This window comes from Eretmochelys imbricata, chromosome 4, assembly GCF_965152235.1.
Source record: "Eretmochelys imbricata isolate rEreImb1 chromosome 4, rEreImb1.hap1, whole genome shotgun sequence".
NCBI lineage: Eukaryota > Metazoa > Chordata > Testudines > Cheloniidae > Eretmochelys > Eretmochelys imbricata.
In genome coordinates this window covers 58,182,398-58,206,203 of record NC_135575.1, presented here as the reverse complement: position 1 = coordinate 58,206,203, position 23,806 = coordinate 58,182,398, and the positions used below count along the sequence as shown (strand labels likewise).

Here is a 23,806-nt window from a genome sequence, read left to right as displayed (position 1 = left end):
AGTGGTAGGGTCTTATGAAACTCCCTGCTACTGGCAATCAAACTGAGCTAGTGTCTTGCCTGTCTTGGACAGATCCCAATGCAAGACGCACCTCTCTGAACAGGTATTTCCTCAATCAAGAAGGCTGCTAAATGTCCTGGCATCCCTCCTTTTGTAATCAACTTCCAAAGTGATCCTGCAGAAAGACCATATAACTTAGAAAAGCTACTATTATTCATAACTCATGTGACAAAGCTCCAAGCCTGTACTGGTGGGTCTCACACTTCCAGGCAGATTCAGTGGCCTCAGAAGGTCACTAAGGCCCTCAATATGACCTCCCTTTCTCAGTATAGTGGCAAAGGTTACAGCTTATTGAGCTACTTTCATCACAGGCCAGTATGGGAGGTGGGAAGGTGGAATACCCGTAGTCTCTGTTGCTCCTTAGAGCTCAGTAGGTGCAGTTTGGCCTCCTGCCTGGACCAAAGTCTGCTTCCCCTCTCAAGAGGATCTCTGTAAAGCATGGGGGGAAAGGGGGAACCCAGACCCACCCTCTACTTCGGGTTCCAGCCCAGGGATCCTAATGGTAGCAGCTGTTAGCGGTTTTCCCTTCACCATTGACGCTGCTTTGATTCCCTGGGCCAACTTCCCCGTGGTCCCCTTTTCCTAGCTTCACCCTTACCTCAGGATTCAGTGATGCTTCCTCTCCCCCAGCTCCTTTCACCTGGGCTTCCCCTGAGGGAACTGGGAAGGAGAGCTTTTAAGCAGTATGAATGAGACCTTGATTTGTTCCAGCTGTGTCCGTTAGCCTAACAGCCTTAATTGGTTAATTGGCGTCAAGTGTCCTGATTAGCCTGGAGTAGCCTTTGTTTGGCTATCCAGGGAACAGGGACCTGCTCATTCTGAAGCTTCTACTTCTCTCTTATATCCTTCTGGTCTGAGTCTGTGACACTCAGTAATGTCTTATTTCTTGTATATGACTCTTAGATACCGTGGTAATTGATTCACTAGAAATGTATAGACAAATAGAATAGAATATTACAAATCTATAGACCAAGGACAGTATTTTAATTCTTGTAATTGCTTTTGTGATGTTTGCTTTTTCCTCTGATCTTCTGAATGGCGTGTGTGTCCCTACTTTCAGTGGTATTCTCTTTCTGTGGTTCCAACTATATTTCTCCAAGTAAAAATACTGCAGTTTCTCATATGTGCAATGCACAAGTGGTTTGGAATGTGATTCAGTAATATAAGTGATAAAGTTTTAGGATAAATGGTTTAGTATATGGACATTTAAGGGGAAAACACCGAACAATAAAGAAAAGTATATCAGCTAGCAATAATTCGGGTTTGGGAGTGAAGGATAATAGCCTGTATTTTGGTAGCAATAAAGTGTTATATTAAGTTCTCTCAAATCACAGTAGTACTATAGAAAACAGCAAGTGATGAAACGCTGCTATGAGGAAACTTCCAAATTCAGGGAGCATAAAATAAACATATTAAAATAGAAAAACTGAGCTACAGTACTTATTGTTTTATCCTTTCCATCATGGGTATAGGATAAAAGAAAACTCTTACTTGCTTGTTAGAAGAAGAAAGCTCTTACTTGAAGTTTCTTACTTGGCAGATGTCAGTTGAAAGCTCTGCTATGGAATATGCTGCAATGTCAAACTCTGTTGGGTAATTTTAGACAAATGTGTCATGTGTGACATGGAAATATGGCATGCTGTACATTAGTGATTTCCCAAGTGTTTGGATCAGGTAGTAATGTGCTGAGAAAGTGCTCTTTATCTATCCACCCTGTGTACTTGTATAGCAGTGGGGAAATGCTTTTGGTAGAAATTACTTTAGTCAGAAAAAGAATCCATTTACAATATGTGCCTTCTAACATCTTTCAGACAATGCATTGTATTAAAGAGGCACTTTTTGATTAATGTTTTATAAACATTTTTCAGCATGACAGCTTAAAGTCCCTGTAAAATTGTAAATGCGTGCACAGTGCTCACTTCCATAAAGTCAAATGCCATCTCATAAAGTCTGGTTGGATCCTGTCAACCATGGTGACACAGAATCAGTACCTTGGAGCATTAAAATTAATTTGCTTCATTTATATGACTGCAATGATAGCTAGATGAAAAGAGCCCTAAATTTAAATTTGCTTTAAAAATACCTTCAAATCTTATAGGACTTTTTTATTATTTTACAGTTAACTAAATGTAATGAAGTGCCGCATGATATTTTCATAGGGCCTTGTATAAAGGAGACTAGAACATGTGAAAGTAACAACGGGGTTGTGGGGAGAGAGAGAGGAAGTGAAAGATGTGCACTGGGTGCAAGGATGGGGGAGGGGAAAACGGATTTCAGTTGAGTTAGTTACTTGGGAACCGGTAGCCTTAGATCAGGGATGTCCAAAGTACAATGTTGGGGCCAAATCAGCATAGGTGAGGGGAGAAAAAAGAGCTTTTCTGGCACACACACTCAGTACCCTTGTGTTGTAGATACCCCACCGTTATTGTTGGCCATTTTGATAGCCATGGAGGTTGGACAAGCAGATTTTCTCCTACTTGCATATCTGCTCCACATACGTAACAGGCTACCTTCTCCACCCTTTGAATCACCACCAACCAGGGTGGACACAAGCCCCACCATATTATTTATTAGGTCCCTTCCACCAATTCACCAGTACAGCCTTGTGTAGCCACACACAACTGAAAGTAAACTTCCCCCTTAACACACACTCTGGAGAGTGAGAAGGGAAGATCACCCCATCCTGAGATCCCGTATCCCCTGGTCTCTGCCTGCCACTTTCTTGTGCTTCCTTCTTGTCCTTTTAATTGTTCCCAGCTGATTGGTTGATTGCTTTCATTAGCTGGTCAGCTTCCTGTCTAATTGAGCCCCCATCCGTCCTATTAATTCCATTCCAGGAGGGAAATAGCTAGTACCTTTAGCGACCAGAGCACTGGGTCAGCTCTAGGCCCCTAACACTGTATCACAAAATGCTTTAATGTTAGTAGTAAAAGAGTGGTGAAAGACATGGGAAAAGAGCAGAAACATCAGGAATAAATGGAAATCCAGCCTGGCCCTCCTCTCATAACATCTGTTTACACTGGTGTAACTCCATTGCCTTCAATGGAATTACACCTGATTCTCACTGCTGTAAATGAGAGGAGAATTGGGATCCTCGTGCAGCAGAAGAAGATGGGTTAAAAGGGCAAGAACTGAGAAAAAGAAGAAAAGAGAATATGCAGGAACAGAAAGGTTAGGTGAGGGAGAACATAAAGGACCAGAAGAGGAAGAAAAAAGAGCCCATCGGAGTACAGGAACCGAAGACTGAGAGGGAACACAGGAACAATGAGAGCAGACAGGAGAAGGAGAAGAAAGGAACAAGCCCGAGGGAGCAAGAAGCAGGGAAAATCCAGCTGGAAAGATGCTTATTTTTTCCCCAGAAGTGAGGACATTTTTTGGACGGTCCTTGGTTGGTGTTCCTCCTTACTGCTTTTCATCTCCTGATCCTGTGAGGTGCTGTGTTCTCATCTAACTAGGCCCCATGGCTCCTTCTTTTCTTGGAGGTGAATGTGTGTGTACCTGACCACGTGTCTGTCAGAATATTTGACCACCTCTGCTTTACATCGTGGAGATCATACAGTGAAGCCATAGCAGAGTCGAAAATCCCAGCAAAAAATCCCCTCCCTCTGATTGCAGTGTAAATCAGGACTAACGCCAGTGAAGTCAATCAGATTACACTAGTGTGAGGAAAAATCTGGCCCAATGACTCTTAAGAAAAAACAAAACAACAAAACCCACCACCCAAGCATACAGCAATATATGTCAGGGTACATATAACCACTTTTAAACCATCAGGTAGAACTGCACATATGCTAACAAAAATCCAAGAAAAATGAGTTCAGAAACGCTTAAAGTATTTTGAGAAAACCTGTGAGGTGTCTAACTGACCTTATTTTATTTTAATGTATGTGCTCTGATGCTGTGCAAACTTATACTGAATTAGTTTAATCTTGCTGTAGCTATCTTACTACATTAGAGTCAGTAGTAGTATGCTATAAGTGATGAGCAAAACAGGAGCGGACAGACCAAAATAAAGATAACCAGATCCTTTTTGCTTAGCACCTTCATTCCTTGCTATCCATCTGAAAGATTTAAATTCATCCCCTTCACTTTACTATTTTTGTTATGGCAGCACCTGCTCATGTCACTACTGTTTCAGTCAGTATTTCTGTTATAGCTTCAGTTAACAGCAGTTCACAACCTCACCATTAAAATACATTGCAGGCTGAAACTTCGCATACATCCTCAGCCCAGGAATCAAGATGGGGGCTCTCTTTGTTTGCTTGTTTATTTTAAAAAGTTTTGCTCTTTGTTATAGGAGAGCAAAACAAAATAATGTAACAGGTTTCCAATTTGAGTCTTTCTTCTTTTTTACCTTAAAAATTATGTATTTTTTTCCTAATTAAGGGTTTGCAAGATTTTCTTACGTGGTATACAATAACATCTCTGGATACTTTTATTTTATAAATGGCTACGTTTTACATAGAACTACAGCTACAGTCCTATAGACTCTTAGTGGGATAGAAGGCATTTTAAGTATTGTTTGGCACATTACACACAAACATTTCTATTTATCTTTTTTTTTTTTTTTAATTTAGGGAGTAATTTTTAGCCAATGAAAAGCCAAACTTCCAACACTTTGTTTTCACCATTACTAACATGAGTTTCTGAGCATCCAGTCTGTGTTACTCCCCAATTCCATATTTAGTACAAACACATAAAAGATGGCAAAGGCTGGGTTTGCAGTAAGTGGGAGCTGCATAAAAAATGAACAGGATTTTTTCTTAATTAATGCATACCTGAAAATTTACTCCATCCCCAGTCAGCTTTTCCTGTTAAATTATGAAACTTTACTCTAATTGCACATTAATGGCTCACAAAGAGCTACTGTTTTGACATGTATCTAAACAATCCATGAATTAAGGATCACTTAGTACCCAACAATCTAATTATATTGTCACACTAGTTACAATACTTCGTAGTTATGGATGACAGTCTTCATTTTACTTCCCAGTTTTTACTGACTCATAGCTTTTCCCCCAAAAAATCAACTTTTAGGCTAACATTTCTCATGTTTATTCTCAACCCAGGACTTTGAAGAACATGTCCGTCACTTTGGATCTGGGACAGAACTGGGAGTCAGGGTTCTAGTTCTGCTTCTGCCGTTAGTTTCCTGTGTGACCTTAGGCTAGCCATTAAAGTTCTCTGTCTTAATTTCTCCATATGTAAATATGGAGAATGGGGCTTATTCACCTTTGTAAAGTGCATTCAGATCTCTGGATGAAACTGTGCTACCTAAATGCTAAGTACAGTATTATTATCATCATCATCAAGTTGAATGTAGTGCATTCAGCAAGTAAGTCATTTTTCAGATTGCTTTCTTGTATTTAGAGGACCATACCTTTTTTTTTATGCTTCAAGTTCTGAAGTTTGGGATGGCAAATTGTTATGCAATAAAACTGTTTCCAGTGTGCAAAAACAGCATGGTGGGCATGTGTAGCAAAGTATACTCCTTTGCAATGCAAGTATCCATCATATGACTCTATCCAAATATAGAGTATTCACTAGCCTCAGAAAGTCCTTGAAAGATCTTTCATCCCTGCACTGTGTGGCGAGCTCCCTTTCCACTGCAGATTACCATGAATCCTCCAGGCCTTTCAGAAGTCCAGCAGGACTCGCATCCTTTTAATTGAGATATGGCACAACAAAACCAACTTTAAATGTCTCCCTCTTTTAGGTTGATGACAGACCTATAATGTTGTTTGAAGGTGTTTGTTTAATAATATTGGACCCAGTCCTGCAGACCCTTATTATGTTAGTGGTTTTTCACTGGGTATACTCACATGAGTAAAGACTGCTAGTTATGAGTATGGTCTTGAACGACTGGAACCAGTATTAGTGGTTTTGTGTAAAGAAACTGACAATCTGGATTAAAAGGAGCTCCTGAGGCGTGCTGTGGAGGCACCATGAATAAGGATGAGTTCGGGCAGCATCTTTGGATAGAGCATCACGCATGGATCAGGATTAGCTGGAGCTGTGAATGTGGGGCAAGTAGGTTTTATGCTGCCTAACTAGGGAGGGAGACAGTACTTGGTCCGGGAGGCCAGTAAGAGGAAGAGTTCGCGAATGAAGGGGGATGTTAGTGTTTTTTAGAAGCAGTAATTTTGGTGGATCCAAGCCATCAGCTGGTGGGAGTGAAGAAGTGTCTCACCAGCTCAGTAGTGTTGCTCTGGCCAATTAAGAAGCCACATAGATGGACTCAGAAAGAAGAGTCCAGCCCACCTTGTCTGGAAGGATGAAGGCCAAAGTGTGAGTCCCCTGGAGTGACATTTAAATCAGGAATAAAATAGGATGAATTCTCAAGGCTCCCCTAGGGAATAGCTGGTACTTTCATGTGTAATCCTCTCTATGGTCCAAACAAGGCACTGATCTGTTACATGTTCTGTCTGCACCCTTGTTTGGTGGAGCATAGTAATAATTTTCTGTGTCTTAAAAGAAACATTTTGAACAATGATGTGTTTGAAGAAAACACTTGGATAACTTCATTCTATATCATCTTTACACAAAATAATGTATTCTTTTAAATGGTAAGTAACCATGAAGTGCTTCTGAAAGGTGATAGGCTGAGGTCTTAAAGATATCCTATATCTTTCTGTATCGGCATGGGAGAGCACAGACAGCATCAGTCCAAGTTTCCCCACACTGCCCTGTCAATGAACCGCAACCATGGCCAGACCCACTAACGGGGGAGCATGTGGTTGACCTTCTAGTGACATGTTCATGCCTTCATTTCTCTTTTTAGGCTACCATTAGTAGTGTTAATTCTGCAGATGATTTGTGTGATGTGGCCACTTGTCCACTGGAGACGGAATTCACATCAGCAGCTCATTACACAAGTCATTGAATAGCCATCAGATGGTGTGATCTCTTACATTCTCTGCTAGACCTCTGTGGAGCTTTGCAGGTTTGGCTCATGGCAGTTTGTCCAAACTTCTTGATTTTGGTTCATTTAGACTCCCACCATCCAGATGAGAGTGAAGAGAAGAGGGGTTTAAGAAACCAGCTCCTAAGCGACCAGAGGAGCTAGCAGACAGGGGACTTTTGCGAGGGAGTGTAAGGTGTGCATGTGTGAGAGGCACCTAACAAACATTCTCTAAACTTAGACCGATAACACTACCCACCCCAATGAAGAATAAAAACAAAAAAATCCTGCAAGAGTAAGAGTAAAAGAACGCCGGCAGAAGTTCAGCAGCAGAGTGGGGGCGGGGGAGGATATCCAGTTTATTGCACTGAATGCTGCATGCACGATTGTGGCATATGTGTGCATTCAGTGCAGGTAGCTCCTGGCCTTCAGAGACCAACTATGGGCTCTGGAGACTAGAGTGGCTAAACTGGAGGAGCAAAGGGAGACAGAGGGGTTCACAGAGGTGACTTTCAGGGACATGGCAGAGCAGTCCCATCCCCACTCTGACAACCGCTGGGCTGTTGAGAAGGTTGAACATCTCAGAAGGAGAACATCAAGCTGGGATGGAGGAAAACAATCTCATCGTTGGGACCCTCCTTCCAGATGGTGTCACGGTGTCCTCACATTGAGGAGATCCCTCCAGAGGAGGGGACCCCAGTTATTGGGAAGAGACAGGTAATAGTCATGGAGGCTTTGGTTATTAGGAACGTAGATAGATGGGTTTGTGATGTCCAGGAGAACAATGTGGTGAATTGCCTGCCGGGTGTGATGGTTGCAGACCTCTTAAGACATCTAAACATACTTGTGTGCAGTGCTGAGGAGGAGCCGCTTGTCATGGCCAAGACCATAACAGGGTTCAAAAAAGAACTAGGTACATTCATGGAGGATAGGTGCATCAATGGCTATTAGCCAGGATGGGCAGGGATGGTGTCCCTAGCCTCTGGTTGCCAGAAGCTGGGAATGAGTGAGGGGATGGATCACTTTATGATTACCTGTTCTGTTCATTTCCTCTGGGGCATCAGGCACTGGCTACTCTCAGAAGACATGGACCTTTAGTCTGACTCAGTAGGGCTATTCTTATGTTCAGATGGTTCATGTTTCCTCCAAACTCAGCTGAGATTTGCCAGCCTCTACAAACCCAAGCTTGGGTTTATGATAAAAATTTCACCTATGCGGGTTTTGTAATGAAAGTTTCGCAGATCTCATCCCTGCCATCCTTTCCCTAGAGTTGAATCAGTGACCTAAAGGTGAAGAGTTTTGTGTTTTATTTCCAGCCCTATATGGAAAAACATTCCATAAAAAGAGATCCTCTCAGATTATATAAACTTATTTTACAGAACAAGTATTTAAAAAGATACCTTGTTTTAGTATATAATGGCTGAGTCAGACAGAGACATACAAATTCATTATCTATCAAGATTCTCCTTGGGAAAGTGTAATAGAAATAGCACTGCTGAGCTCAAACTAAGTCTCCTAGGAAAGATGTCCTACATTTGGGACTTTACTTCCACTCCTCCCAACCGCCAGCCTCCTCTGTACTCTAACCATTTCCTAGTTCTCCACTAACTACTTCAGCTGATTGGTTCTGCCCCTTTAATTCATTAGGACTTTTGTCTTCCTCCCTTTCTTCAGAAACTCATTGCTAGAGTGGGAAGTGATACTATCTCGCTAACAAATGAATATTCCCTTTGACAGGCACTTGGCTCCATCTGAGCCATAAGCATCAGTCAGAGCAGGGAAGGCTGATGATTGAACACTTCTCTATGAAAAGGGAGTGGATCAGGAGTTTGTAGGTTCACAGTGCTCCCACACAGCTGGTAGGACTTGAGGAAGATTATGAATGGGAGCAAATGGGCAGGTTCATAGGGAACAAGTGAGAAAAATGAGGATAGAGCAAAGGAGAGAAAAAAAAATAAAAAAAATCCAAGACTCCCTCCTGCACCTGTACAATCACTCTCCATCAAGGCAAATCTGCATCAAGCCTCTGGCTGGAGCTTGGCATCGCTCCACTTAATTAGGGAACTTCTGTTTCAAGCCTTTCTGGTATTCTAAAGCTTTGCCAGAGGAGGAAAGGGTCCTCTGCAGTGGAGTTGTTGTGTAATAACCTTTTTTTTTTGCCTTTCACAAGATTCTTCTGTGTCTTCATTCTTGCAGAAATGTTCTTTTCTCTAGTTGAAATCTTAGTAAAATGTAAAAGGTTTTGCTGTGATCCTTGAAATGAAAAGCAAAGTTGGAGTCTTAAGTCTGCTGTCTTTGTGTCCACAGGGATTCCAATGCTGAAGATAGTATTTTCCGGCTATGAGCACCTGTCGTTAATTTCCGTCCCCTTACTTATCTATCACCCAGCTCAGATTCTTCTTGGCAGTGTGTTGGTACCAACAATAAAATCTTGGATGGTTTCTAGACAGAAGGTAAGAAATTGCACCCACAGACATATTTATAATGCAGAGTACTTCTTTTTAAATGTAAGAAAAAATAACTGTAAGTAAATGTAACTCTGAAACCCTTCATTGTTCTTGTAGATCCTGGGCTAGGGGTTTCCTTTGTTCCTTTCTTGTTTTATGGTGTTGATATTCAAAATAAGACTGAATGAAAACCCAGGATTCAAACATCCCAGATTTTTGAGAAGTTCAGATCCAGATCAGACCTCTGCAGCTGGCTCCTTGCTCATTAGCAAGCCAGGCACCTGACTCAGAAAACCCCCAATAAGAAGGCCCTTCATAGATCTGAATTTAACAGCATGAGCCAATCTCTATCAAATAAAGCTAGCTTTGGAATTTCTCTTCTGGTGAGATTTCATATATCTATCATTTTGAGATCTTGTGTATATGCTGGGTTTTGTTGTTGTTTTTAAACAAGAGCCCTGTATGCAATGAATTAAAATCATTCAGGATTAAAGCTTTCATTGTTTTCTAACATTATGTTGTGCTTTATACTTTATGAAAAATATACAGATTACTAGGTGGATGACTGGTATTTCATGTCAAGTTTTAAAAACAAAAATATAGCATTGGCTGGTTCATAGGGCTGCAACATGATACAGAGAGGTTTTTCATCTCCAAGTCACTGGGTCAAATTCAGTTTATTATAGCAGTGATTGGTGCTATTACCATTTGACAGCTGTTCAGTGGTCCATGTGAAATAGGTTTAGTGGTGTCTGTCCAGTTCTTAAGATAGAAATAACAACACCAGAGAAACAAATCCTTGTGATGGACACTAATTGGCACCTCTGGTTAGCAGAGATGACAAGGATTGAATGGATATGGAGACTGGGAAACTCTCACCCATACAGGGAGTCCTTGTAGGTGAAAGTTGAGGTACATTACAGCACAGTGTGGGAAAGCTTACACTGCCACTGCCTAAGTCTCCTCAGTAGGCAGAGAAGAAAGCTGACTGAAATTTTCAGAATTTCAAATTTTCAACAAAAATGTTGGGGTTGTTGAGTCAGCAGCCAAAGAGGCCATCAGCCTCCACTGCTGTCAGTCCAACGCCCGTGTCAAACTCTGAGGCTAGGATTTTCAAACTAGTGATTTGGGGTGCCTCGGTTTTTGGTTTCCTAACTTGAGACACCTCAAACGGTGCCAATTTCCAGAGAGTGGATCCTCAGCACTGTCTAAAAGTCAGGCCACTTTAAGGTATCTCAGGTTGGGAACCCCAAATCACTAGTCACTTTTGAAAATCATGGCCTAAAACTCAGATTGAAAATTTCATCCCCTAAAAAAGCCCTTTCAGGCAGACTTTATCAATAAAAGTACAGTAGTCCTGATCTTCAGCTGTGCTTGGGTCTAACTTTGTGCTAGTCCTGAAAAAAGCCCAGTTAAACTGGCATCTCCGGCCAGAGTATGATCACCCACACTGCTAGGGCATTACAGCTTTAGTATCACCTCTCTCTTCCCTGAGGCCAGGATAGGGAGTATGGCTGGAGCTAATCTGCACATCTGTGATCTCCACTTGTAGTAAAGGCCTCTTGAGGCTGTTGTCAGTTGCAAGTTACAGTAGCCTTCAGGCAGGGTACAAGACTGGGGGAGAGCAAAAGTGATATGGAACCACCATTGCACCTCCTTTGGAGGTGCACCAAGCACTAGTTTCTTATTCATTAAGTACCAGACAAGTCATCTACTCAGACTATAATGCTGCAATAAAGATATTTTGAGAAACTGTCATTCTGCTGCACCAATATATTTCACTTGGTCTCCTGAGTTATTCACATGAATATTATTTTAATTACTCTATTTTTTTAAAATCAATGAAGATTTTGGTACAGATGCAATAATTACGATAGAACTGAATGTTGTGACTGGATAATGGTCTCCCGCTTTGAAAATAAACATGTCATCATCACCTTGATGTTTATTTTCTATAAACACCTTGGCTTCACTTTGGCATTTCTCTTGCAGTGGGAGACGGTTATCCAGTCACAGTTCTCAGTTCCACTGACATTCTTGCTTAATTATGATAGTACATGTGATCTGCTTGTATGAAATTGAATTTAAATATTTAGAGGTTCATCTGCAGTAGGATATTTCTAGCTTGTAAATATGGCAGCAAAATCTGCCAAACTACAAAGTAAAAGAAATTGTTACCCAAACAAAATGTGAAATTGTCTCTCTCTCCTGAACCCCTTGGTATATAATATCCAAGAGTACAGTTTCTAATGGCTAAATTTTGGCAGTTGTTAAATGCTGATAGTTGTTGGGAGACATGGCATTACATATGCCCAATTTATTTTTAAGGAATTTTTTTATGTTGGTTTTAAATAACATTTGCCAAGGAGCTTTTACAGGCTTGAAAAATGTATAAAACTAAAGGACAGATATTTGCAAAGACCCACCAAATTACATCTCTCAAAATATAATTCTCTTATTTAATCAACCCACCGCAAAATAATAGTCTCCATCCTCATACCAACTTACATCTGTTAAAGTACCCCTTCAGGATAAGCCCAGGAAAAAGCATGACTGTTCTCTGATAAGGGTCAGCAAATCCCATCTCTCTAGGACCTATAGGAGTTGTGAGTTAACTTCCAGAGTTCAGAACTTCTCTTAGAAAATGTCCTTCCTCCCTCCCCCTTTATAAAACAATGGGCTATTAGGACTAGCACCATCCCGGATAGAAATTTCAGACTTATACCACAGGAAAGAGCTTGCCTCTCAAGTAATCAGGTCATGTAAAGCTTTTTTTCAACACTTTATATTTCATCTAGAAGCTGATTGGAAGCTTGTATAGATCACAGAGCACTGGTGTAATGTGCCATAGGACACACTACTTAATAAATAGACAACCACATTAAGTGCCATGTAGGGTGCATTGCAGCAATTTTATCTCCCCAGGACAGAGGCATGGCTAAATAAATAGGGTCTACACTCAAGAGAAGAAGCCATGCTTCTCCGACAAATGCAGCTGAAAGAAAGCGTTCTTCACAGCTACTATGTGAGCATCCAGGAGCAGTTACAGTCTAATCCAGCACCAACACTGCAAGTTGGAGGACAAACCGCTACGTGTACTCCCTAAAACAAGAGGTCTTCTCCCCACCAACCTACAAGCACTATCTCCGCTTTGTATGAGTTGAGCCTCAGCTAGACAAGGACTAATTTGCTCGACTTCACTCGTTGGGTCATGCACCAAGATAATGTAGAGCTGGGTGTTGTCAGCATATTGGCGGCATCTAGTCTTGTATAAGTATTTAATGGGGTGGTTGACAAGCTGTAGAAACTGATACAGACATTAAATATATTTAAAACTACTGTGTGAGAGGCCTCAGGACTGGTAACTTATTTGCTTATTGTTACCATCTGGGACTTCTCGGAAAGGAAACAGTGATATTTGATCACCAGTCAATGCAACTGGTACAATTTCTGTACTATAATCAGTCCTGAAACCTAATGATCAGAAGTCAAGGGAATGCGAGGACTCCAGATATTATCTGAATAGCCTCTTCTTAACCTTCTCAACAATCTGTCCCCAAAAAGGGAATTTAAAACAGGTCAATAATTGGATTATCTGCCTCACAAGATGATTTCTTGAGCAGAGCCTACCAGTTGCTCTATTATGGATAGCTGAATCTCAGCCCACCAGCAGAGATGCTTTGACAGTCTCCTCCAACAGTTCCAGTGCTCTCCTGCTGGGCTTTGCCACTCAGGAAGGACACAGGTACTAGTCAAAAGTTGTAACACTAAACTCCCCAGCACCTCAGTGAGTGACAGTGACTGAAATGCAAGTAGAGGGGAGTTTGCATTTGCCCCCTCCAGCTGCTACTCTGCCTCCACAGAGGCGCACAGCTCAGTTTAGAGTCAAGTGATTTTATTTTCCAGGTAAGATGAAAATCCTTCACAGCACAAAAAACTTGACTCTGTAACTGAGTGGAAACGACTTAGAACCTTTCAGTTATAAACTGTAATAAAGCTGGATAATATGGCTTCTCAGAGCCACCTGGAAATATACTGAACCCTTTGCACCCAGTAAAATAAAAGCTTGCCTTGTATTTGGTTATAGTCTTTAGCAACGCAATAAATGACTGTTTTGTTTCATGTTTGCAGGCGCTGAAATTAACAAGACAGCCCAAAGCACCTGTGAAGGTATAACAATGGAAGCAGTCCGTGTCACAGTGAATGTATATATGTACTATACTGTACACACACAGACAATTGAGAAGACTGGTATTTGTGAATGTTGCTTTAGCGCATATTTTATTTTTCTATATATATTAAATAAGAGATACCTGTTTAAGTGCCTTAAAAATGCATTTTTGGCAAAAGCATTGATTCCAGAAGCCACTTTGTTAGTTACTGCAAGAGGTTGTACAGTATTTTGTAGTCATTTAGTTTTTATTTTTCTAACAGAACGAATTATCATAATAATTAAAAGCTGTGTTCCCTTCATCACCTCTCATTTGAAGCTAGGATGCACCACCTGTAAGTTAGTGTTTTAAACTAGCTAAAATGACCAGGGGCTATGCTGGCTAACTTTAGAGAAGTGCTTTCTGAAGTTCTGTTCAAGATTAACTTGAATTTCTATGCGATTCTCTTCTCCTCCCTAGTCATATGACTGTGACATGCCTTTTTCTTCTGAGTTTGTGTACACTCAGCATGGGGCCATCCATTGGGTTGGAGCTGAGAAGCATAAATTATTTGCATTTCTTGACACAGTTGTCTAGACATTCCTTCAAAGTTAATGGTTTCTCAAGAAATTTCTTTCAGTTCTGTATTATGATATTGTGGCATTGTATGTCTTAAGTGCATCATAAGCTTCTTCAAAGAAATGGTCTGGTGCTTGGGTTATGAGTGAAATATTTGTGTTTTGCAACTAAGAGGTTTTTTTTTTTATTATTTATCCAAGGTGAACACATTTTTTTTTCTTTTTTTCTGTTCTTTCTCCCAAATGCAACACAGAGATTTGCAGTGATAGGATTTAGTTGCTATTTTTAAAATAGAATCTTTACCATAGTAAAAGCAAAATTAAGTTATATATTGCCATGTTAATAAACCTCATGAGGACAAGAAAGTTGACAGTTTTTTTCTCTAATTGAGAAGGTTGTAAGGCAAATTAAGAAGGATGCTTCTAACAACAAAAACATTATCATGGTTAATTTTACAATCAATTGCAAATATTTTCTTTAAAAATATAGAATTTTTTTTTTAATAAACAGAGAAAAGGGACCAAGGATACATGGAGAACAGGTATATAGTTGAACACACAACAAGCACCTTATTCAGAATGTCAGGCAATTAGAATGGGTGCATTAACATGAATTTTAAGAGGTACCTCTCTGCTGGAATTGTGGTGGTGACTGTCCATTAAAAAATAAAAGAGAAAAAAAGAAAGATAAAAGTACAGAGTTCAGAGGTATCCTGTATGTCGCTATTCCCCTTGCACTCAATTGCATTGCAAGCAGTAACTGCAAACACAAAGGGGAAGATCCTCAGTTTCTCTGCCATAGCTCCATTGAGCTATGAAGATTTATACCAGCTGTCGATCTGTCTTAAGATGCTTGGGATGCATGTCCCCATGTGTTTGTCAAATTATTTTTCGCTGTATCTCTCCTGTTATTCCTGTTATTTTTCGCTGTATCTCTCCTGTTGGTTTAACATAAGAGGATTCCATTTGGTGCCAAGCAGAGATGCCTTGTGTTAGCAGAGGTCTGTAGTAGGCTGCTCCATTGCCACTGAGATTAAAATATCAGACATTATTACTGGCTGTCAGTGATGTGTTTTGAAATCATCAATCCCTGATCATAAAACATGCAAGCAACAAAGATTCTGCAAGGTGCTGACGCCCTCAGTTTCCATTAACTAGAGTTGAACCAATGAAACTAAACACGAATGAGAGTTGAGGGTGCTCAGCGCCTTCCAAGATTGGGCCTGTATTATCTAAGCTTCTTTTCAGCTGCAAATAATGCACAGAGCAGTGGCCAGTGAGCTCAAAGACGTTTTTGATAAGTGTGTCTTTAGAGGTGTGCTCAAACCCAGTTATGAAAGTAGATCAAACATAAGTTTTTAGCTCCAAATCATAAGCTTCACTTTATCAAATGTTTAACATAAAGTGGCTCCATATGCATCAAAATTCCTTTACCTAATGCTTAAGAACACTGAGAGCAGCCAAGGGTTAGCTAAAGGGCACAGTTCCATTATAGCTTTTTTGTTTTGTTTCCATGAATCTGTCTCTGAACCCTCAAAGTATAAAAAGGCCTGATCCAGCTCCAGTTGAGATCAGTGAATTTTTCTGTTGGCTTTAACAGGCATTGAATCAAGCCCAAAGACAGCATGAGTTTGTGGTTGACTGTTATAAATTATTAAAAGAATTCTAGCACACACAATTGCTTTTCCCCCCTTTATTGATTGTGTCCTCTCTAAACAGTCAATACACTGCTAATATTCCAACTGATCTACCTCTATGTACTGAATCTAACGCCTTCAATAAATGCAACAACTAGTTTAGATTCCGTTGAAAATGTCTGTCTTTGTTATAATTCTATTGTGTTAAAAATATTCTTAAGACTATTTTCCAGAGAATTTTGTTAGATCCTTTAGTGTAATTAGTGATGGTTTAGAGCAGCCTAAATGGTATATGTTAATTCCCGTTTTTACATAAATTAATGTTGGATGTATTATTCTGAACGAGAGATAAAGCAAATCTGAAATAAGTTTTTAAATCCATACTTAGTGGAACTTAATTATTCATATCCAAAATATTCTGTTATGTTTAAAGATGGTTTAGCTGTTCATTTTATGCCTTCAGTTATGCTTACATGCCTTTATAAAAGGAACACATGGGACTTAGTTTTGTTAATGTGAAATTAGGGGAAAGACAAACTTCCTTATCATCTGGGTCTGTGTTTGGGGTGGGGGGGAGGGGTTGTAAGTTGAGGTTTCATTCTTTTGTCAGTGAAGTTGTAGAATTTTCTGCATGTTCCTTTTTATAAAAAAAAAAAAAGTGTGAACAATTTTTAAAATATTTCACTAATTAAATTGAAAAAAAGTTCTTTGTCTAGAGACAGTCCTTTTCTTGTGGATATAAATAACTTCAAGACCTGTTTTTATGTAGCAGGAAAGGTGAGAATCAAGCAGAAGATATGGCAAGTTGTAATCAGATTTAAATAAATTAATTGAATATAGTGCTGTTTTATAAGTAGAGGATTAGAAAACATTCTGAATGTTTCTGGCCTTGGCTTCACATTTATTGGGAGAAATCCAGCAGTCTATATTCAGAATAAAACTCCTTTTAATATAAATGAGATTTTTGGACTATGTTTAGGACTTCAAGGATTCTGCTCACTCATTAATGCCTTACATTCTGTATATCTGAGGCTCCATATATTACTGTCAATGCAAAAAAAAAAAAAATCACACGTCGTATTGTCAACTCTGGCTATCAAGAGTTAACAGAACAGCTAATCATCTCTTATGTGTTGGAATAAACAAAGCTCCAAAGCTAAAAGGGTATAATGACCTAAGTAATATGTTCAAGTCAAATAATTTTCTAATTCTTTTGAAATCGTTATCCACTACTTTTTTGGGTTTTGTACTTCTTGTGTCAGTTGCTTAGTTTGTGCAGCACACAGGCTAAAAGAGCAACAGTCATAGGAGAGACTGATGACTTGTATCCATCCACAGAGGAGAAACAGAAGAATTCAGCAGTTTGGTTTCACAAAAATACATATAAAATTTGTATAAATTATTCTGGTGAACAGGGAAAGAGGAAACCTTTGTAGTATGCTCCCTAATCACAATTTTCACCTTCAGTTGTACATGTGCATGATTTTCTGCAGGAATGTCTTGATGCAGGAGTGAGATAGAAACCAGGATGAAAAATTGTGTGTAGTAAGCACACAAAAATTGTGTGTATATATACATACATACCTCTGTGTGTGTATGTATGCATACATCTCTAGAGAGAAACAAGTCTAAAATATATAATTGTTTGCAATTTCACATGTGGAAGAGTTGTTTCTTTTTTTGATGTTATTCTGGCATTAAAAAATGAAATACAGAAAACACTGAATTGCATTTCATATTGAATCATAATCTTCTACAGAATTCTGCATATCAGACTATCACAGTATCATACTTTTTAAAACTTGTGTCATGCAAACTATTTTGCAATTAAATAGATGTTGCAGCACTGGAGTGATGTATTTGGGGAATTACTACCTGATAAGAGGCTAAATCATAAATTCTCCATTTTGTTATCATTCAAATTCAGTTATATTACCATTATTATAACGTGCCACATGTAGCCATGGCCTCTTGCAAACACATTAAACAGACAAGATATTAAACTCTGCCCTTCAGTTACATTTGTGCATCTCCAATGAGCTGTCTGTCAAACTATGAAGTAATCTTGCAAGGAAAGCTACTTGAGAAGCACTTCTATTGTTCTAAAACTGCTCTGTATTATGTAGCATGCTAAGAGAGTAAATGAAGAGTAGTTTTATTTTAAGTGTGATGGTTTGTCCTCTCCAACCCATAACAAACCTGATCTCCACTGGCCCAGATTACAAGAGTTCTGAAGTCAATCCAGCCTCCTAGATTGTACAGATTGTACCTTCTTAGGAGACCATACTTAGGTGTCTCTTTACTTTCTCATCTTTGAACCGCATACCAAGAATAGTTGTCAAATGTAAATTCTTTTGGATCCTTTAGATCAAAATCTTTTTGGTTATATGTAGGCTTTGAAGGATTAGATGATTATGGGTAAATGTTGGTACATGTCAATTCCACTGTACACACACAAACCGACAAAAAAATATTTCCATTGATGATGATCAAAATATACAGATAGGAAAAGTAAGAAAAAATGCTGCTTGAGAATTTTATTAGAGTCTGATTTAAGGATATTTACTTCGTCTATTTTGACATGTGATGTTGACAATTTGTGTTTTAGCTGTTATAAAACTTTAACTTTTGGAGTCTGTGCCTACTGTCATTAAATAGTTGTCTGACCCTCCCTTAATTTTGCACAAGTGTGAAGACTTAAATTGATTTTTTTAAATGCTTAAAACCCGTAATTTTGTACAACTGTGGAAATGTAAATGGATAAAAAAATGCTATTACATAAACATTAATATTAGACACCGAAACTATTAAAAAACAATTTCTACCAAGCTCTACATGTACAACCCCTTGAAGCTACCACTTAACACAGAACAAACTACAGAACAATACAGTTTGCTTCTCAAATAATTATAAATATGTGCTAAAACATTTTTAGCCTTGATTTTAAATATTGAAAATTACTCAGTGGTGCCATGATTTACCACAAAAAGTAGTGATCTGCAAAACTGATGTGCATTGCATCTTCTAACTCACTCTGTCCAGAGCTCGTGGTAGGAGGCATCACTACGTACAGGCCTGCTTCGTGCTAGAAACTGGAGAACAAGCAGAGGTAAAAAAACAAGCCTGTTAAATGTTTTCTTTGCTTTAGTGGTTGAGAGTGAGCTCTTTAGTAGGAAGTGGGATTTAATTTGTGGCCAATGCAATGATCAAAGAAATGGGGGAAATGTGTTGCAAACACGTCATGTTGATGTGATCTCTTGGCAGCTAACATGCCTAAATTGCAGTCTCTGTGGAATATCCGTTTCAGAATCCATTAAATTGCAATATTCGAGTCTGGAAGTGACCAGGGCATGAGTCACCACTTAGTTTTCTCAGCAGTGGAGGCAAAGTTTTCAAAATATTTTGAGTTGGATTTTTATAACAATCTCTGTCAGCCATCCAACCTACAGAGTGACAATGAAATGAGCAACAGAGCCACTAGATGAAACCCCTCATCTAAAACCTGTTTTTTCTATTACAGATTTGGGCAGAAATTAACCTTGTTGTTTCAGATTTCCATTTTACTGACTGGTTACTGATTTTGACATGCACCCTGCTAAAATCTAGGAACTGTATTTCACTTATCGCTCTTATTTAATATGCTGAAACGAGGGACCCAGCTCACTTAAGGAAGTAAATGGACATGAGCGGTTAACAGCTGTGCGTGAAGCATAATCTAATTACACTGGAGCTATATGGCTACTAAAATAACCACAGACTAAACTCTTTTAGCTCTTAATGCATGGGATAAGCATGCCTTGCCAGATTTCACTGCCTGGTTTCTGCTGGCCAACCCAGGTGGTGGGCCACCTGGAGCAGTGCCCGGTACCAGAAACTGCTGTAATGGCTGCTCAAAGGGTCATGAGTTGGCTGCTGCAGTGCACAAAATGAGTTGGCTTGCCTGAGGAGGACTGGGGCCAATGCACCTGGAGAATGGCTTAATTCAGAACATTTCCAGAAGAGCCACTGCCAGTGGGGTTTCTCTGGAGCCTCCCCAGAGTTTAAAGCTGTCCTCCTCTAGAGGATGGTTGTTACTGCCACCTGCCAGATCCAGCTCTTGTTCACCCAGTAAATAAAAAGAAAAATGCCTCTTTGCTTGATGGGCTGTCCAGGCACCTCCACCAGTGGATGGCACCTTTAGAGAGGGATAAAATAATTGTGACAAAAGCCAAAGCTACTCAACATTCAAATGTTTGCCCATTATGAATGTGCCACTTGGAGCATTTGCAGGGAAAAAAAATAATTCATGGAAAAAAAAGGGTTTATACCAATACTTTGGTGTTCAATAGGCCCTTGTGCCAAGAAATGGGCCTGTTTTTAAGCAAAAAATTGGATCGTCCATAAAGAAAGATATTTCATTGATAAAATGCAAAAATATGGGGAGATTATGTGAAAATTAGCATTTTACAGGAAAAAACTATAGAAAGTACTAACTGAGAGATTCAAAATCACATGAAAAAAACAAAAATCTGAGACTGAAATTCCATTCATTGAAAATTTTATATTTTGTCGATTTCTAGTCAGCCTCACTCTCTAATTCCTCCTGAGCAGTCTGTTCCTATCTACTTTCTCTGTTGCATCCTAGCAGTTGTAGATGAGACAGACTTGTTCAGTTACCCAGTTAGAGCAAGATTGTTTGCAGTGCACTAATGCTTTGGCCAGCTTTGGTTTTGATTGTTCCAAATGATGGGCCTTTCCACCACTTCCCTGGGAGATTATTCCACGGATATTATTGTTAGGGAGCTTTTTTTCCCTGATGTGTTGCCTAATTTTTTTCTTCATATCCAATTTACTCCAAGTTAAACTACCTTGTGTCCTCATAACTAAAATCTCTGTCATTTTAGGGCTAGATTGTGACATTTGGCCATAACCCAGAGTAGGAGATACCCCAAGAGGAGTTTGGGGAAGGAGGTTGTGCCTCAGGGAGGAACTCAAGGAACTGACCCATTTCAACTCCCCTTTTCCCAGAAGTAACCCAGGATACTTCCGTGAGTCTGGAGCCATCTGTCACACTTCTGGGATTCCATTGCATCAACCTGCATGAGAAGTCACTAGGGAAGTGCCCTATAGGAACCAAAGTAGTAATACCTGGATTCCAAGCTCATCTCAGTGCTGGGGGTTGCTGGACGGGAAACCAAAAGTCAAGTGGTTATGTTGAAATTGGGAATTTAAAAAAAAAAAAAAAAAAAGTCAACCTCCAACTCTCATCTTGCCAGTAGCTAGACAAGTAGTTAGTGTATTGTGTCTGCTGGTTATTACATTAGTCAGTTATTTTGTGCTCTCCCTATTTGTTTGTTATCTCCACCTGTGTTCTTTCATCATTTACTTACACTGTGAGCTCTTCTGGAGGCAAAAGCTGTCTTTTCATTGATTGCATTGGACGCTGTACATACAAACAGCGGGGCCTTGATTCCTGATTGGGGCTTGTAGACACTACTGCAATACAAACAATGCATAATTACATCCACCAAAATGCCCCTGTTTAACCTGGGTATTCCTGGAAAATCAGGACCCTGGCCACCTCAGTATACAATCCAAACATTCTCTAGCGAAGAATTCCAATTGTCAGTACACTATGAATTGAAGGCCAGATTCTGCCACTCTTCCAGTTGTTTAGCAGTCATGTATGCTGCAAGGAATCCTATTGACTTCTTACTCAACACAAGTAAGGGGGACAGCATCTGGCCCAGAATAAGCCGGGGCCAGATCCCCTTTGATATCTCCTGCATCAAAGCCTTCATTTGATGTTTCTGAGGCTGACATAGGGTCGTGTAAAGAGCTTGATGAGTCACTAGACAGTGTCTGTTCACCAAGGTTTTCAGCAAACTGCATCTTGTTCTATTTCATGATATTGCATCGTTAGAGAAATTCCAAAGGGGCTTTAATTTTTTTAATAATTAAGAAAACTCTTTTTCAGTGAAATCTTTTAGAACACTATTTATCTGAAATATTTAACATAACTACTGAACGGTGCTTTGTGGTGGAGAGAGAGACATAATACATGACATGTACAGTATGTGGCTCCTCAGCCCCACTTCCCTCCCCTTCAAAACACACACACGCTATGTCCTTCAAGTACCTGGTTGAGAGTTGCCTGAGCCTCCTGTAGAGAATTGGTTATATCATCTCTGTTTAGAGCTATTGCCTCAATAAATAAAATATCTCCCAGAAGCACAATACTGTACTAAAATGTAAGTATGACACATTTTCAAGCAGATATGATAACTGTGCTGGATGCTGTTCATGGAGTGTTTAATGTGGGAAGGCGGTTTCTGTTCAGCTCAGCTGTAACTGCCTATGAATGTTAAACACTGCGATCTTTCCAAGTGGAAATCAGATCCCTCGTACATTCACATTAACACCCCTGCTGGCAACATGGGGATCATTACTTCTATTGTGTGCTTGTATTTTTGCCACCGTACTCTAGCAAACTCCCCTCTTCTTGGCCCCTCGGAGTGCAAGAGCATAGCTGAGTTGTGATGCATGAGATTTTGTGAAGCAGTAGAAAACAGAATAAAAATACTGTAGCCTGTGGGAGCCCTGTGTGTGTGTGGTGTTATAATATCATATGTTGGCCCTTCAGTCTGGAAAGGCACAGGTAGATATATACAGTAATATTACCACATATGATGTTCCACAAATCACCTCATTTAACAGATCTTATCAGGTCATTTTTTAAAAACAATTTCAAGTGTGGTGTTTACTCTGACAGATCCTAAGGTAGGAATTAAACAAAGGAAAATACCTGGAACTGAGTACTACATGTGAAAAACAGTTTTCCACATAAAAGGTGTAGTAAATCATTAACCTTTGTGTACTGTAATTTGATTTTTAAATAATATTTAAGAATTGTTAGTCCACCCTTTTGTTGTAAGAACAAACCCTGCTAATTTATCCAATCCCAACTGGTTACTTAGCTCTGGTTTATACATAAAATGATGTTCCAATGTAATGTATGTGGAAGATTGCAGAAACAAAGCTTTATACTTTTTAAAAATTAAGTGCCATTTTAACATAGGAAATTTCTGGCTATATTTGTTAATATTAACCAAATATTTGAGAAACAAAACTTGAAATATTAAGAAATTGTCTTTAGATCATTCAGGTTGTTGCGATTCAGAATCCAATGGCATTTCTTAACTCCTGGCTTCAGGGGTTTGCTAGCTACCAACTGTGTGGAATGGGTGAAATTGGGGAAGAACCATCTTACACCAAGATGGAAAAATGTTTAATGGGTAGTAAAAGATTTTAAACATTATGAGCATAAGTAAAGAAAAATGTTTGGTTTTTTTTTTAAAAAACTGAAGAGCCAAATTCTGACTTCAGTGGCACTGCTTGAGTAAAGTAATCCTCGTTATAAAAACAGAATCTGGCCCTTAGTTATAAAGGTGCTTTATTTCCATTTAAAAAAAAAATCCAAAGACTTTCCTGATAATCACTTTGTATAGTGCACTTGTTCTCAAATGAATTAGACATTTTTTTCACATAAATATGCTCTCCATGAGTGAAAGTCTTTTTTTTTCCCAGAGAAAATTTCCTAAGGCTTTTTTGTGTAAGTAGAACTCATGCTGATCCAATGGACATAATTGCTATGGTCTATTGGCTCAATGATCCACACACTAAAAAGCCCTAAAAGGCTTTGTCAAGATAAGCAGAGCTGTTGCAGGTTATCAACTATACCTAATGTCTGTTTTTTAAAAGTCCGTATTTATTAGTTCACGTGATAGCTATTTCATACAAATCGCCCAAAGGAAAATATAACCTCAGACAGCTACTTTTTTACTTTGAAGTGATGTCAAGAGTCAAATCTAGGCTGATGCTTCTTGTACCTTTTCTTTTTTCTCTTTTTTTTTTTTTTTAGTTATGTGAATTAAGATTCATCTGTCAGGCTGGATTTTTAGCAGTAACTCCTTGATTTGTTTCTTTAACTTCTTTTGTTTTCTGTTTTGCTTTGGTTTATTAAGGATTCTGGAGCCCTTGACCACACATGATG

The 23,806-nt window shown here is 39.3% G+C and overlaps 1 protein-coding gene across 2 annotated transcripts in view; it reads left to right on the top strand.

The window, feature by feature from the left end:
• SLC10A7 (solute carrier family 10 member 7) overlaps positions 1–18,407 on the top strand; it is a 197,545-nt gene extending 179,138 nt beyond the window's left edge. For both annotated transcript variants that reach the window (XM_077815348.1, XM_077815347.1), the window contains 2 exons: positions 9,269–9,414; positions 13,540–18,407. In XM_077815348.1, the coding sequence (XP_077671474.1) occupies positions 9,269–9,414; positions 13,540–13,584 (191 nt within the window). In that variant the 3' untranslated portion in view covers positions 13,585–18,407. The remainder of the gene's footprint in view (positions 1–9,268; positions 9,415–13,539) is intronic.
• Positions 18,408–23,806: the final 5,399 nt, after the last annotated feature.